The sequence below is a fragment of the Vicia villosa genome, linkage group LG2 (genome assembly GCF_029867415.1).
Source record: "Vicia villosa cultivar HV-30 ecotype Madison, WI linkage group LG2, Vvil1.0, whole genome shotgun sequence".
Taxonomy (NCBI): domain Eukaryota; kingdom Viridiplantae; phylum Streptophyta; class Magnoliopsida; order Fabales; family Fabaceae; genus Vicia; species Vicia villosa.
This window is the reverse complement of record NC_081181.1, coordinates 197,125,447-197,141,003: the sequence shown is the minus strand read 5'-3', so window position 1 is coordinate 197,141,003 and position 15,557 is coordinate 197,125,447. Positions and strand designations below refer to the sequence as shown.

The 15,557-nt window shown below is 34.6% G+C and overlaps 2 protein-coding genes across 2 annotated transcripts; both read left to right on the top strand.

Moving 5' to 3' along the window:
* Nucleotides 1-338: 338 nt before the first annotated feature.
* On the top strand, nucleotides 339-4,843 carry LOC131653504 (ATP-dependent helicase rhp16-like). Its single transcript, XM_058923666.1, has 14 exons — nucleotides 339-663; nucleotides 867-1,729; nucleotides 1,825-1,947; nucleotides 2,036-2,109; nucleotides 2,286-2,346; nucleotides 2,478-2,627; nucleotides 2,712-2,797; nucleotides 2,926-3,007; nucleotides 3,389-3,643; nucleotides 3,763-3,867; nucleotides 3,946-4,098; nucleotides 4,199-4,287; nucleotides 4,440-4,520; nucleotides 4,611-4,843. The coding sequence occupies exons 1-14, from the start codon at nucleotides 618-620 to the stop codon at nucleotides 4,681-4,683; spliced, it is 2,241 nt and encodes a 746-aa protein (XP_058779649.1). The 5' UTR covers nucleotides 339-617; the 3' UTR covers nucleotides 4,684-4,843.
* A 5,192-nt stretch (nucleotides 4,844-10,035) lies between these two features.
* Nucleotides 10,036-14,612, top strand: LOC131647853 (ATP-dependent helicase rhp16-like). Its single transcript, XM_058917672.1, has 14 exons — nucleotides 10,036-10,203; nucleotides 10,918-11,813; nucleotides 11,913-12,035; nucleotides 12,125-12,198; nucleotides 12,321-12,381; nucleotides 12,512-12,661; nucleotides 12,744-12,829; nucleotides 12,962-13,028; nucleotides 13,235-13,489; nucleotides 13,615-13,719; nucleotides 13,795-13,947; nucleotides 14,048-14,136; nucleotides 14,208-14,288; nucleotides 14,378-14,612. The coding sequence occupies exons 2-14, from the start codon at nucleotides 11,040-11,042 to the stop codon at nucleotides 14,448-14,450; spliced, it is 2,091 nt and encodes a 696-aa protein (XP_058773655.1). The 5' UTR covers nucleotides 10,036-10,203; nucleotides 10,918-11,039; the 3' UTR covers nucleotides 14,451-14,612.
* The last annotated feature ends 945 nt before the right edge of the window (nucleotides 14,613-15,557 follow it).

The following is a 15,557-nucleotide window of genomic DNA, read 5'->3' as shown; positions in this document are numbered from 1 at the left end:
GGGGCATACGCGTATCATACGCTCCATACGCGTATCATACGCGTATAGGCAGAGGCGTTTTTGTGGGTTAAAAACCAGATCTCGTATCAGGCAGGTCCATACGCGTATAATGTCTTTCATACGCAAGTACCAACGGTCATAAGTTTAAAAATGCGTATCCAGATCTCGTATGTGAGCTCATACGCGTATGGTGGCGTACCATCCCTCCCATACGCTGATACGCAAATGCCCAGAGTGAAATCACCAGTTTCGATAATGCAATTCGTAGTATTGTGCAGTGTCTTCTACATGAATCTGCGCTGTAGATTGCAACTTGTATTCTGCAGTTTCTTCATCCCCCAACACCGCCGCTAACTCTTCCTTCCGATCGTTACGCATTTCGTTAATTTTAATTTTTAATTACCTCCTGATTAGTTACGCATTTCGTTAATTTTAATTACCTAATTAGTTGTGGTTCACAATGCAAGTCACATAGTAAGCTATAATACTCTATACCACACTGGATTATACCTCTATTTCATTTTTTCGGTTAATTACCAACAACATAACCGTATTGTTGAAATTAGAAACAGAGTGAGTGAGAGAGCATTATTTTCTGTTTATTCATTCTAATTCCAATGGAGCTTCGTCGTAGTCAACGCATTTCCAATTCAAGATCTTCTGGTATTCTTATTCTTAATCTTCCAATGGAACTTCATGCATGTTTTGATCATACCCTTTTCTTGTTCATTTCTTGAATCTTTTCTTTCCATTATACGCAATTGTGTTTCTCAATAATAACAGTATAATGGTTTGATTTCTTGAATTGAACCACACTTTGTCTGTTACAGTGTTAATATGTTGTAAACTCGTTGCTTTTGATGTAGGACTAATTTTGACTAGTTACGAGGAAGAAGAGAGTGATTTTGAGGAAGAAGAAAATGCAAGAGAATCAAGTGGTATTGTTGTTGATGAAGTTATAGAGAACAAAGATAACAACGAACCGCCAATGGTTCAGGTTCTACAGCAGCCACTTCCCATTGATTTAACAGGAAATAAAACGAAGGTAGATGGAAGGAAGTCAAGGAAAAAGGAAAAGCCAGTGTTAAGATGGCAACTGAGGGAAAAGCAGCTCGATACATTTGTTCGTATGACAATGTTACAAGCAAAACACATAAGCTACAGGGAAAAAGATTATGAGGATGAAATGTTGGATAAAACTGCTGAGGCATCATCTGATTTCATCGTACCTTTGCTTAGATACCAAAAGGAATGGTTAGCCTGGGCTTTGGATCAGGAAAACAATTTCGGAGGTGGAGTGCTTGCAGACGAAAAGGGAATGGGAAAGACCATTGAAGCAATTGCTCTTGTCCTTGCCAAACGCGAACTCGAACAAAATGTAGTGTTGCCTTTGGTCAAAGGAACTCTTGTGATTTGTCCTGTGGTTGCTATTAATCAGTGGGTCGATGAGATTGATCGATGTACTTTAAAAGGAAGCACCAAGGTTCTAGTTTATCACGGGGCTGACTGGATTACGGATTGGAAAGAGTTCTCCGAGTGTGATTTTGTGATAACTTCATACTCTATTGTTGAATCTGAGTGCAGGAATAAGTCAAATTGCCGTGACAGAGATTGTGAAGGACCTAGTGTTGTTAGACACGAAAAACACTCCAAGGAAGTTAAGAAAGATAAATCAAATGCTATGCCAGCTCTACACGCTGTAAAGTGGCTGCGGATCGTACTGGATGAGGTCAATTTTGATTTAGTATCAGTTTCTGTGGTTTGAAAGTGAGTTTTCTTTCTTCTATTTTACTGACAGTTTTCTGCATATTTATCAAACATCAGGCACACTATATAAAAGATAATTGTTCTAAAACCACTCAAGCAGTGTTTGCTTTAGAATCTACATACAAATGGGCATTAAGTGGCACTCCATTTCAGAACCGTCCTGGAGAGTTGTATCCTCTGGTAAATTTGCAAAACTTTTTCGCGGTAGATCTGTAATGTACCAGACTTATGTTTTAAAGATTTTTTAATTGAGATTTCATGCGTGCAGATAAGGTTCCTACAGATAAATCCTTATTCCTATTACTTTTGCAAACACTGTGATTGTAGAGTTCTTCATCACAGGTATGGTGATTATTTTTAAATAATGAGTTGTGTGCATTAGCAAGCATTAGTCATACATGAAGCATATATGGAAAGATAGGGTCTAGCAGCATTCATTGTCGTTCTACATTTTGAAAATGCTTGTTTCTCTTTAATTGTTAATTTTGAGTTTGTTTTCCTGGTGTCTTTGTTTACAGGTATGGGTTATGTTCAGACTGCTCCCATGGCTTTGGGGATCATTTCAATTGGTGGAATAAAGTAAGTTCTACAGTTTCTTAGCCTTTTCTCCAAGGAAACAGTACTCATATTTGCAATTTTCAGTTGCAAAAATAGGCCGGAGAGATTGTTTTAGCTGACATATTCTTTGTTAATTTTTTAATCTTGCTTAGTACATTGCTAAACCAATTGAATCTTCTCCATCCAATGATGTTTGTGGGGAAAAAGCGATGATATTGCTCAAACACAAAATTTTGAAAAACTTGGTACTTAGACGTACAAAAATAGGCAGGGCTGCTGATCTTACACTTCCATCTACAACTGTAAGTTGTTTCCCATGTGGATAATTGTTCAATTTTTAATACTGAAAGACTAGATGTAAATTTCTTCTATGTTTTTTTCTGCAGGTTTCAGTGAGAAGGGATTTCTTGGATAGAGAAGAGCTCGACTATTATGAAACATTATACAAGGAATTTCAAACAAAACTTGAGAGGCATGTCATTCTTTTTTTTAGCAGACAGCCAAAATACCATGAAGAGGTTTAACTAATCCTCGTAGGAGGTATCCATCCTTTTAAAAGTATCCTTTTAACTAATCCTGGATTTATTTATTGATATGCAGTCTCTCATACAGATATGTTAGAGAAAATACTACAAGGCTTCACTGTAGCGAAATCGATGCCCTCTTCATACAGCTGTGTCAGGTGGATAATTGTTCTACTACAACAAAACCAGTTTATGTTTTGTTCCACCTACAATACAACTCTTCCCCCCTTTTATGTTTGGAATGTTGATTAAGAGTGATATGCTTTATGAATTTCTGGTCATTGACTTGTTTGAAATATTGATCATGCATAATAATTTAACTTATCATACTAATAATCTCAAATAACATATGATTTTAAAATTATTTGGCGCTTCATGGTGATAAATTATTGACTATGTAGTTTTCTTGTGCAATAATTTTGTTCAAAACTGTATGCTCTCTTCTGTTTCATTCAATGTCTTTTGAGTGAATTTTCAGAGGATTAACTTATTTGTTGATAAAAAATAAGATCCCTTTTGACATTTCTTTAAATGTACAGGTAACATATCATCGCTACCTTGTGGAATTTTCTCAAAGTAAGGAGTTAAGTGCTGAAAATCTAGAAAGTGATGCGGCTGACAGACAAGAACGTGGCATTTGTCATGAGCCAAAAGAAGAACATGTGGATTTAACATCCAACGAGGACGTTAGGGATCAGGATGATAAAACCATGATTAAATATTTCAGATCCTTGAGAATTTTTGAAAAAATTGAGCTTGAGAACTTTCACACAAGCACTAAATTAGAGGCTTTGGTATGTAGTGCTGAATGATTAGTCACGTTGTAAATGTTCTCTTTTCTAGTTTCCTATTACATTTTACAGTATCTGACATTCCCTTATGCCTTATTGAATTGAATGGTGGTACTTGGTAGAGAGAAGAAATAAGATTCATGATTGAAAGAGATGGTTCTGCAAAAGGGATTGTTTTTTGCGAGTTCACATTATTCTTAGATCTTATACACTACTCTTTGTACAAGGTAAATTATTGAGCATCTATTCTATTGATTGATACATGTGAAATGTATCAGTATTGATGGCAAATGCATTAAATGCAGTCTGGAGTATCTTGCGTTCTGTTGAATGAAAGCATGTCACGGGCCACACGGGATGCTGTTGTTAATAGATTTAATGTTGAACCAGACTGCAGAATTTTGCTCATGACATTGAAGGCTGGCGGTTTTGCACTCAATTTGACAGTAGCATCGCATGTGAGCATTTTCATGTTGCTTTTATATTTAAATAATATAGGATAGTTAAGTTTCCTTGGAATTAAGCTAAAGTTTGTGTTGGTTTGTTGGATGTGGACAGGTTTTCATTATGGACCCTTGTTGGAATCCAGCTTTAGAGCTTCAGGCTCTAGGAAGAATTCACCGAATTGGACAATATAAACCTACAAGGTTTTGGTTCTTGCTCTTTAGCATTCTCAAGTTATAGAAATGAAAGTAGCAACCTATGTAGCACGACGCTTCAGAACTGAATTGTCCGTCTGTGTCTTTGCTTCATAGGTAAAACCTGTCTTTCTTCATGAACTGACACATTTTTTTTACAGAATTGTTATGTTTGTCATTGCAAACACGCTTGAAGAGGAGATTTTTAAGGCACTGGAGAATAAGAAACTAGTTGCTCAAGGGTAAGTGTGATGTGTGGAATATATAGAGTTAGTAGTTGATCAAATTTCATCTTATTGACTTGGGTGTTTTCTCTCTCATTTCACTGTTAGGATTTTAAACGATTCTTTTGAAGCTATGGAGCAATTGTTAACTGAGGACTTTGAAATCTCTATATCTTGCTAAATGAGTGTAAAACAAAAATGTATTTGTTTAATGTATAAACATCAAATGCATTGCATAATGTTTGCCTCTTTCAAAAAAAAAAAAATTATCCATACATACCCTTTTTAGATTACACATTCCGGATTGAATAATGTATGAACATCAATACTTTAAATTTAAAACACACCATTTTGTTCATGTCTCTAACTCAAAATCATTCTAAACAAACTCATATTTTTACAAAATCTTTGTTTGACTATACCATCCTAACATCCATTCATTTTATTCACATAATCTTTTTATCTTACATGTAAATGTAACATGACTCTAAACTTTTTATCATTGTTCTTTTCACGAAACACTAATATGTAATGGAATTTTATTCGAATTGACCAATTTTAACATGACACAGTCCTATTCAGATTTGCCAATTAGAACATAGTTTTTTCTACATAAATCATTTTTTTTGTGCCAATAATATATTTTTATGTTGATGATCCACGCTTCTCCATCTGATTTGAATTTTAATACTGTAGCTGCCAATGTAGCCACCGATTTTATGATGCCCCCTTAGACTTCAAAAATAGTTGGTTTGACTAAATTGGAAAATTTAAAAGTCAAATATTCTTTTGAAGAAATAAATCTAGCAGAATAAGCTGACAAAACTATACAAACTGACGTAAGTTCCCCACTCGTTGCAGATTTGAGCAAGAAATAAAAAAGTTCTGATTTGCATGAGATTAGAAAGAAATATCAGGTTTAAAACGAATCTTAGAAAAATACCTTTGAGGTCGGGGAAGAATGCAATCATACAAAGTTCAAAAAGGTTCTCATTTGAAGTGTTTTCCAAAATAAAGGTGGAGTGAAATTTATTATATATTCATAAATTGAATATATAATATAACTAGGGGTAACACATGGACATGTCCGCCCCGTTTAGACCTGTCCCGTAAAAACCTGAAAAAAATGGGGCGGAGCGGACATAATTAAGTATACGGGCCTAAAATCTTGACTCGCTCTGCAAAAAAGTGAGGACGGGGAAGGCTAAGCCTGTGAACACTATACCTATTAAGCCTAAAAATGCAAAATTTTATGTTAATTTTCATACCCGCAAAAATGGAGCGGAACGAGGCGGTTACATTAAAGCGTGAAGGCCTAAAATCTTGATCAACCTCACACTAAAGTGCGGGCAAAACGGACATAACCGTTTTGCTACCCTTAAATATAACTATTCTTGTTAAGAAAAATGTTTCTACAGTAGTTAGTAGTTTAAATGAAACCGCTCCTCAAGACAGATATCATATACCCGTAGGCTATAGCTGAGATGTTTATAAACTTAATATTTTGAAATTAAATTATAATTTAAATGGATGAGTATTGAAAGTATAACCAAATTTTTATTGTAAAAGAAGATGTATTATAAAAGATATTTATATGGGGAATGCAAACTTATGCCCTTGAAGCACAAGTTAAGAAATCTATTTTTAGAAAATTTGTTTTGAAAAATGCAATGAAGAAATTAATTTTATATTTTCATTAAAATCAATGTACAAGTTTCAAAATATTATTTCTTTAATTAGTTCTTAACTTGTGCCCCAAGGACACAAGTTAGTATTACACTATTTATATTTAGGATCATTCCAAACTTTTGAATACGTAATAATGTCATTTAGATTAAAAAAATGAAGAAGCAACCTAAGAAAGAGCATTAACTTGATTTTTCACGACTTTATTGATGATTTTGTGTAAGTATATGTGGACGATATTTTGGTCAAATCCAAATAAATAAAAATCCTTGTGACTTATCTAAGAAAATTCTTTGAAATAATGTGGAGATTTAACTTGAAAATGAATCCTATTAAATGTGCTTTTAGTGTAAATGTAGGGAAGTTCGTAGGTTTCATGATTCAAGAAAGAGGAGTAGAAGTGGATTCGACCAAAACAAAAGCCATTTCAAAATTTTCCTCTCAAATAATAATAATAATAAAAAACTCCAATCTTATCTTAGAAAAGTAAATCATCTTATAAGATTTATCTCAAATCTTTCAAGGTGATTTACGCCTTTATTAAAGCTCAAAAGTAAAGAATAATTTTGATGACATTTAAAAATCATAAGACATTTGAAGAAATCATGATATATATGAGACCTCATATAAAAAGAAAATCATTGAAATTATAAAAGACATCATGAAAGCGTGTGCCTCAAACGACCTAACATGATGTGGTCCATAATTTTTTTTGAAAAGATTCAGAACTATATAATATCTCTAGATAGGCCGAATCCACCTTGACATTTAAAAATCATAAGACATTTGAAGAAATCATGATATATATGAGACCTCATATAAAAAGAAAATCATTGAAATTATAAAAGACATCATGAAAGCGTGTGCCTCAAACGACCTAACATGATGTGGTCCATAATTTTTTTTGAAAAGATTCAGAACTATGTAATATCTCTAGATAGGCCGAATCCACCTTGATGTATAGATACACTTTTCCGGATAGCCGTTAAGAAAGAAGAATCTCTTGTTATGTTTGGTATGTTGCGTTATTTGATTAGTCTTTTGCGGTCATGTTATTAAAATTTTCTGCCTTTTTTACAGATGACATAGTTGATGAGAACATAATGAGACAATTTTAGGAGGGAAAAGTTAGGTCCCCCATGTTCGTCTTTTGGTATTGGTCCTTCTAACCGCATCATTATTGTCTACATTAGAGATGTGGATCAAGTGATAGACCATCATAGCTTACCGTCTCCCAAGAGGTAGAAGAAGGACGTGTGTGTGTCTCGGCGCAGGAGAAGCTTCTGATACCAATTGTAGAAGATGTGCCAATAATGCTTCGTTAATGACACCCTTCTTCTCTTGAGTACTTCAGAACTTTGCTCTCGTGTGCTTCAAGAAAATGCGAATATTGTGACCAACCCAGTGCCTTTGAGGTGAAAAGCAGCCCTTGCAAAATGAACTACTCACGCGGCCCACCTGATGGCTTAACCTGCAAATTTTTGGATATAAATGGGGTATTTCCCACACTTTAATTGGGACGCCTACTCCTATTGTACCAAGCTGGGTTCTCCCTTTATGGAGGAGGTGCCAATGAAGAAGGATATGCAATCTTGGTGTCAGGGGCTTTGCTACAAGGACGATTTTGGCCCTGGTGAGGTTCCCATACTAAGATGAGGTATAAGCAGATTAATACTCATGCCATTTTGAGTGAAGTTAGCCACGAAGAGAGGAGGAAGATTTTTAGTGAGAGTAGAGTCTTCCTGTTTTTTTGGTGAGAACGAAATCTCCGTACTTTTTTTATAACATGTGTGATTGTATTTTGCAGATAACATAGAAAAGATAAGCAAGTTGAAGTTGTTTCACATCATTTCCGATGCTCAAGGTATCTAGGTCGTGGTGAATATTGAAACTTCTACCTCTTGTCCCACTCCTGTGGCAATTACTATCCCTTTATCGTCTCCTTCTCCTACCTCGACTATAGAGATTTTAGCTTTTTCTTTCGAGGTGGATCAACTTGTGGACGTTGCAGCCACTTTAATTGTGGAGGAGTCAACAATTCCCCCGAAACGAGGGTTCTCCAAAATGGACTCGCATTGCCGAGGGTGATGCTTCTATCAAAGTTAGAGAAAATAACGATGGGAATAATTAAATTGAAATATTTGATGATTTTTCGATAAATAACTTAGGTGATTTTATTTATGGAATTTCTTATTCTATCCCATGCCCAAAAGAAATACCCTTTGCAATTTCAAAATTGCCCCTCAAAAACCGGAAATGCATTTCCGGTTCGTACCATATATTTTACGAAAATAGGACAAATGTGGTTTCACCCTTCAAAATGTAAAAACAAAACCATAGATATAGTTCTAGCTCTGTACCGGTATTATGTTGATGGTTTTTAGAGCGGGAAGATTAATTTTTGCTGTCACCTTGTCATTTCATATATAACCGGAAGTATACTTCCGGTATTATGGAAAATTCATAATGCTTAAAATAATAACTAACATAGTCAACTTTGATCAAACCATTTCTTCTTCTTTCCAAAAAAACCTCTCAAAAAATCTTTCATTCTCAATTCATTTTTCACTCTAAATTTTCATTTTTGTGGTTCATCATATCAAAAAAAAGCTCAAGGAAGTGGAATTTAAGGTACAGTTTATTCATTTCAATCCTCATTCCTTACACTAATTTGTTTATCATTGCAAAAAAAGGTTACGCGAAAACCAGATGTATACTTCTGGTTGATAGTTGAACATAACCGGAAATGCAATTTTGGTTTCTGTTTGTATTTATTTGACAACAACTTCTGCCATGTTCGTAAGTGTTAATAAGTTTTATGATTTTTTATAACATTAAATATGGTGCATCCCGATAACATTCTCAAATTTATTGTGTCTCAAGTTGTTTCATCTCTCGTATCTCCTGTCGTAACTAAGGTGGTAGATATTCGTGAGTATTTTGAAAATGGAGAAGAGTTTGAATTACGTGAAGACATGTTGCAGTGGATTCGTATAGAGGCTACAAAACTAAGATTTGGTATTGTGATTGGAAGGTCTGATAATGATACAAATAGAAGAAATGCACTTGTGACTTTGACATGTGAAAGAAGTGGGAAATATATCCGTCATATCCAAAAATTGAAACGCAACGACACTGGTTCAAGAAAATGTGAATGTCCATTTAGGCTGTGTAGTTTAAGTTCACCAAGTACACCCCAATTGAAGATGTGCGTGAAATATTGCAGGAAGTTGTACCTTATGACGACAATCAAAAAGTTGTGAAGATCGAGTATGGCTCGCCATCTGTTGACTGGGAAGCTTGTGTTCATCAACCGTGAGCTAAAGAACGACGCTGATATACGGGCTATGTGGAATACTTTTACTAGTTTTGAGGAGAAATTTTCGATCGAGCTAAATGCGACTATTTCAAAATCGGTCGATGATATTATCTTGATGTTACAACGTCCACGTGGACGTTGATTTGTAATGTTTGATTTATGTCAAAATCCTTAATGTATTTCCTATGTTTATGTTATGAATTGTATTTTGAGTTTGTGATATTTGATGTTATTCAATGATATTTTTCTGGTTTCTATATAGCACAAAACCAAAATTAATTCTGAGTCAAAATCAAAAATATATAGTTTACCAAATTTTTGAAAAGTATTTAAGAAATTTTTCATGATACCTAAAAAAAAACATGAGGTGGAATAAAAAATCCCCTTTATTTATGATTGATGACACGTTTCTCCAAAATATGATAAGTTTAGAGCCTACGAATTACGAATGATATTATTTTTACACGCATAATAACGCATTCAAGTATCATTGATATTAATTCTTCAGGATTACCAAAAGTATAATTTAAATTAGTTATATACTCTATTCTTCGGGAATGTGTCTTCTGCATGAATCTGCACCGTGGAATGCAACGTGTATTGTGCAGTTTCTTCATCCACCAAAAGCCGCCGCTAACAATGGCTTCCGATCACTTTTCGGCGCTCCTCCGATCAATGCGCGCTCACCGTGTAACTGTAAGTTGCTTCTTCTAGGTTTGTTACTCTTTCCATAATGTGCTTAATTTACTATTAACTTATTAGGTTAATTACCTGATTAATTAATGCTAGTAAACAACGCTAGTAAGAGTGAGTCACATTCTAAGCTATAATACTCTATACCACACTGGATTATATCTCTATTTCAATTTTTCTGTTAAATACCAACAACCTAACCGAATAGTTGAAATTAGAGTCAGAGTGAGCGACACCATTATTTTCTGTTTATTCATTCCAATTCCAATGAATCTTCGTCGTAGCCAACGCATTTCCAACGCAAGATCTTCTGGTATTATTCTTCCTCTTCCATTGGTGCTTCATGCATGTTTTGATCATACCCTTTTCTTGTTCGTTTCTTGAATCTTTTCAACTTTGTTTGCTTTTCTTCCATTATAGGGAAGTGTGTTTCTCAATAATCACACTAGTAGCTAGTATAATGGTTTCTTCTGTTGTTCTTGATTTTTATAATTGAACCACATTCTGTCTGTTACAGAGTTAAAATATTACGAGATACACAAAATAATTGAGTTATGTTGAAAACTCATTGCTTTTATTAAATGTAGAACACTTTGATTATTATAGGATGACATTGAAATGTTTATGAATTAATGCATCATGTATTATTATAGATTTATCTGATGATTTCATTCTATTGTGTGTCTGAAAAAAAATTAAACCCTGGTTTTGATGTAGGACTAGCTTTGAGTAGATACATAGAAGAAGAAAGTGATTACGAGGAAGAAGAAAATGCAGGAGAACCTAACGGTATTGTTGTTGATGAAGTCATAGAGAACAAAGATAACAATGAACCGCCAATGGTTCAGGTTCCGCAGCAGCCAATTCCCATTGATTTAACAGGAGCTGAAATGAAGGTAGATGGAAGGAAGTCTAGGAAAAAGGAAAAGCCAGTGTTAACATGGCAACTGAGGGAAAAGCAGCTCGATATATTTGTTCGTATGACAATGTTACAAGCAAAACACATTAACCCTAGGGCAAAAGATTATGACAGTGAAATGTTAAATAAAACTGCTGAGGCGTCTTCTGATTTTATTGTACCTTTGCTTAGATTCCAGAAAGAATGGTTAGCTTGGGCTTTGGATCAGGAACAAATTTTCGGAGGTGGAGTGCTTGCAGATGAAATGGGAATGGGAAAGACCATTCAAGCTATTGCCCTTGTTCTTGCCCAACGAGAACTCCAACAAAATGGATTTGCATTTTCACAATCACCTTTACCGTCTTCTTCTGAAGCATTGCCTTTGATCAAAGGAACTCTTGTCATTTGTCCTGTGGTAGCTATCACTCAGTGGGTCGATGAGATTAAGCGATGTACTTTAAAAGGAAGCACCAAGGTTCTAGCTTATCATGGGGTTGGCAGAGTTAAGATTTGGAAAGAGTTCTCCAAGTATGATTTTGTGATAACTTCATACTCTATTGTTGAATCTGAGTGCAGGAATATGTCGAATTCGAGTTGGCGTGAGAGAAATTGTGAAGGACCTAGTGTTGTTAAACAGGAAAAACGTAAGAAAAATGAATCAGATGCTATGCCAGCCCTACATGCTGTAAAGTGGCAGCGGATCATACTGGATGAGGTCAATTTTGACTTGGTGTCAGTTTCTGTGTTTTGAAAATGATTAGTTTTTTTCCTTTAATTTTACTGACCATTTTATCTTATATTTATCAAACATCAGGCACACTTTATAAAAGATAAGCGTTCTAATACCACTCAAGCAGTTTTTGCTTTGGAATCTACCTACAAATGGGCATTAAGTGGCACTCCATTTCAGAACCGTCCTGGAGAGTTGTATCCTCTGGTAAATTTGCAAAGCTTTTTTCGCCGTAGTTCTGTGATGTACCAGACTTATGCTTTAAAGTTATTTTAATAGAAATTTCATGTGTGCAGATAAGGTTCCTACAGATAAATCCTTATTCCTATTACTTTTGCAAACGCTGTAATTGTAGAGTTCTTCATCACAGGTAAAGGGTCTAGCAGCATTCATTGTAGTTTGAGAGTTAACACGTCATTCTACATTTCGAAAATGCTTATTTCTCTTTAATTGTTAATTTTGAGTTTGTTTTCCTGGTGCCTTTGTTTTCAGGTATGAATTATGTTCAGACTGCTCCCATGGTTCTGCGGATCATTTCAGTTGGTGGAATAAAGTAAGTTCTGCAGCTTCTCTGCCCTTTTTCAAGGAGACAGAACTCATATTTTCAATTTTAAGTTACCAAAATAACCAGGAGAAGTAGTTTCAGCTGACATGTTCTTTATTATTTTTTCAATGTTTCTTAGTACATTGCGAAACCAATTGAAAATTCTCGATCCAATGATGTTCATGGGAAAAATGCTATGATATTGCTCAATCACAAAATTTTGAAAAAATTAGTACTTAGGCGCACCAAAATAGGCAGGGCTTCTGATGTTGCACTTCCACCTTCAACTGTAAGTTGTTTCCCATGTGGATAATTGTTCAGTAGTTAATATTGAAAGACTAGATGCAAATTTCTTCTATGTTTTTCTGTAGGTTTCAGTGAGAATGGATTTCCTGGATAGAGAAGAGCTTGACTATTATGAGACCTTATACAGGGAATTTCAACCAAAATTTGATAGGCATGTCATTCTTTTTCTTAGCAGACAACAAAAATACCATGCAATTGCAGAGGTTTAACTAATTCTCATTTGGAAAAAGGACAAATGAGCGGGTGGGATTTTTTATTTATTGATATGCTGTCTCCTTTACAGATATGCTAGGGAAAAGATGAGGGATCACTATGTTGAAATCGTTGACCTCATCACACGGCTGCGTCAGGTGGATAATTGTTCTTCTACAGTAAACCAATTTCTGCTTTTTCCTACCTGCAGTACAACTTTTATCCCCTTTTATATTTGGAATGTTGATTAAGAGTGACATACTTTATGAAATTAAGATCTGCATTTCAAGTGAATGTTCAGAGGTTTAACTTATTTGTTGATAAAATATTAAGATCTGCATTTTTACATTCCTTAAATGTACAGGTAACAAATCATCGATACCTTGTGGAATTTTCTCAAAAAGAGGAGTTAAGTGCTGAAGATCTGGCAAGTAATGCAGCTGACAAACAAGAAGGTGACATTTGTCATACGCCAGAAGAAGATCCTGTTGGTTTAACTTCCAACGAGGATGTTAGGGATCAGGATGATAAAACCATGGTTAAATACTTCAAATCCTCGAGAATATTAAAAAAAATTGAGCTCGAGAACTTTCAGACAAGCACTAAATTGGAGGCTTTGGTATGTAGCATAGCGCTGATTAGTCACATTGCAAATGTTTTGTTTTTTGGTTTCTTGTTACATTGTTACATTTTACCGTCTCTGAACATTCTCTTATTATGCCTTGATGAATTTAATGGTTGTAGAGAGAAGAAATAAGATTCATGATGGAAAGAGATGGTTCTGCAAAAGGGATTGTTTTTAGCCAATTCACATCATTCTTAGATCTTATATACTACTCTCTGTACAAGGTAAATTAATTTTGAACTTCTATAATATTGATAAATAATACATCTGTTGTATGATGGCAAATGCATTAACTGCAGTCTGGAGTATCGTGTGTTCTGTTGAATGGAAGCATGTCACGAGCCGCACGGGATGCTGTTGTTAATAGATTTAACGTTGAACCAGACTGCAGAATTTTGCTCATGACCTTGAGGGCTGGTGGTGTTGCACTCAATTTGACAGTAGCATCACATGTGAGCATTTTCATGTTGCTTTTATATTCTAATAAAACAAGATAGCTAAGTTTTCTTGGAATTAAGCTAAGATTAGTGTTGGTTTGTTGGATGTGGACAGGTTTTTATTACGGACCCTTGGTGGAATCCAGCTTTAGAGCTTCAGGCTCAAGACAGAATTCACCGAATAGGGCAATATAAACCTACAAGGTTTTGGTTCTTGCTCTTCATCATTCTCAAGCCATGTCTTTCTTCATGATCTAATACCTTTTTTTGTACAGAGTTGTGAAGTTAGTCATTGCAAACACAGTTGAGGAGAAGATTTTGAAGGTACTGGAGAAGAAGAAACTAGTTGCTAAAGGGTAAGTGAAATGTGTGTAATATAAAGAGTTGAAAGATAACCAAATTTCATCTTATTGACTTGGGTGTTTCTGTTTCATTTCATTATTAGGATTTTAAGCGGTTCTTCTGAAGCTATGGAGCAATTGTCCGAGAGAGACTTGCAATATATATTTGCTAAATGATTGCAGAACAAAAATGTATCTTTTAACTCGACACACTCCTGCAATAGTAAAATGCATTGCGTCTATTGACACACTAAATTTATGGTATTATGTTCATATGTTAGTTGCTGACATTTAACTAAAATGTGATGTTTTTTGTTTCAATACTGGGTGTAAAATCAAGATAGGATTTGTCAAGATTAAATAATCGATTCAACGTATATATGCATGAAGATCAAGAATTTGAAACTAGACATCTTTTTCATCTCCCATTCAAAATCATCAGTAAACAAACTCTGCAATTTACAAAATCTTTGTTTTATTAAACAATCTTATAAGCTACCGACTCTATTCACATAATACAAGTTTAGAAGTAAAGGTAACATGACTTTAAACTTTTCATTGTTTTTTTTCTTCTCCTTTGTGTCTTTCGCATAATACTAATCTGTATTGGTATCACCTCAATGGACCAATCTGAACATGATACAACTTTATCTAAACTAATTTGAAAAACTAGCTATGTCGATTTAGTATCTAATATAGTTCATGTTGTTGAGAAAAATATTCAACGAGAGTTTGCATGGACAGGTTTTAGAGATTTAAATGTTGTCACTCCTATGATTATCATAAGCTCATAGCTGACATGTGAATAAACTCAACATCTATTTTAAGTTTAAAGGATGAGTGTTTATGGTATAAATAAATAATTATTGAAAAAAAAAAGTACTCAAAATGAATATTAGATGTTCCGAATCAATATGAACTTTGAAATGGGTAGTAATGCCATACAAATAAAAAGGAATGATATACCAAGCAATGAACTTAATCTTTCATGACATTATTGATGAATAATGGGCAAGTCACCATTTATTTTTGTTTCTAATTTGATTGTATTATTAAATGTCACAATTAGCAATAAGAGAGACCCATTAAAATTAAAGGAACAATTTGGTGAGAATGTGGGAAAGAATCCGAGTTGGATTAGGGGCATGGTGGAAAAATTGACTTACTACCACCACTCTCATACACTTCCCCCACACACCCAACAACCATAATAGCAACATCTATGTCGATTGTCGACTAATGATTTTTAAACACAACACGCACACTCAACTCACGCGCTCAATC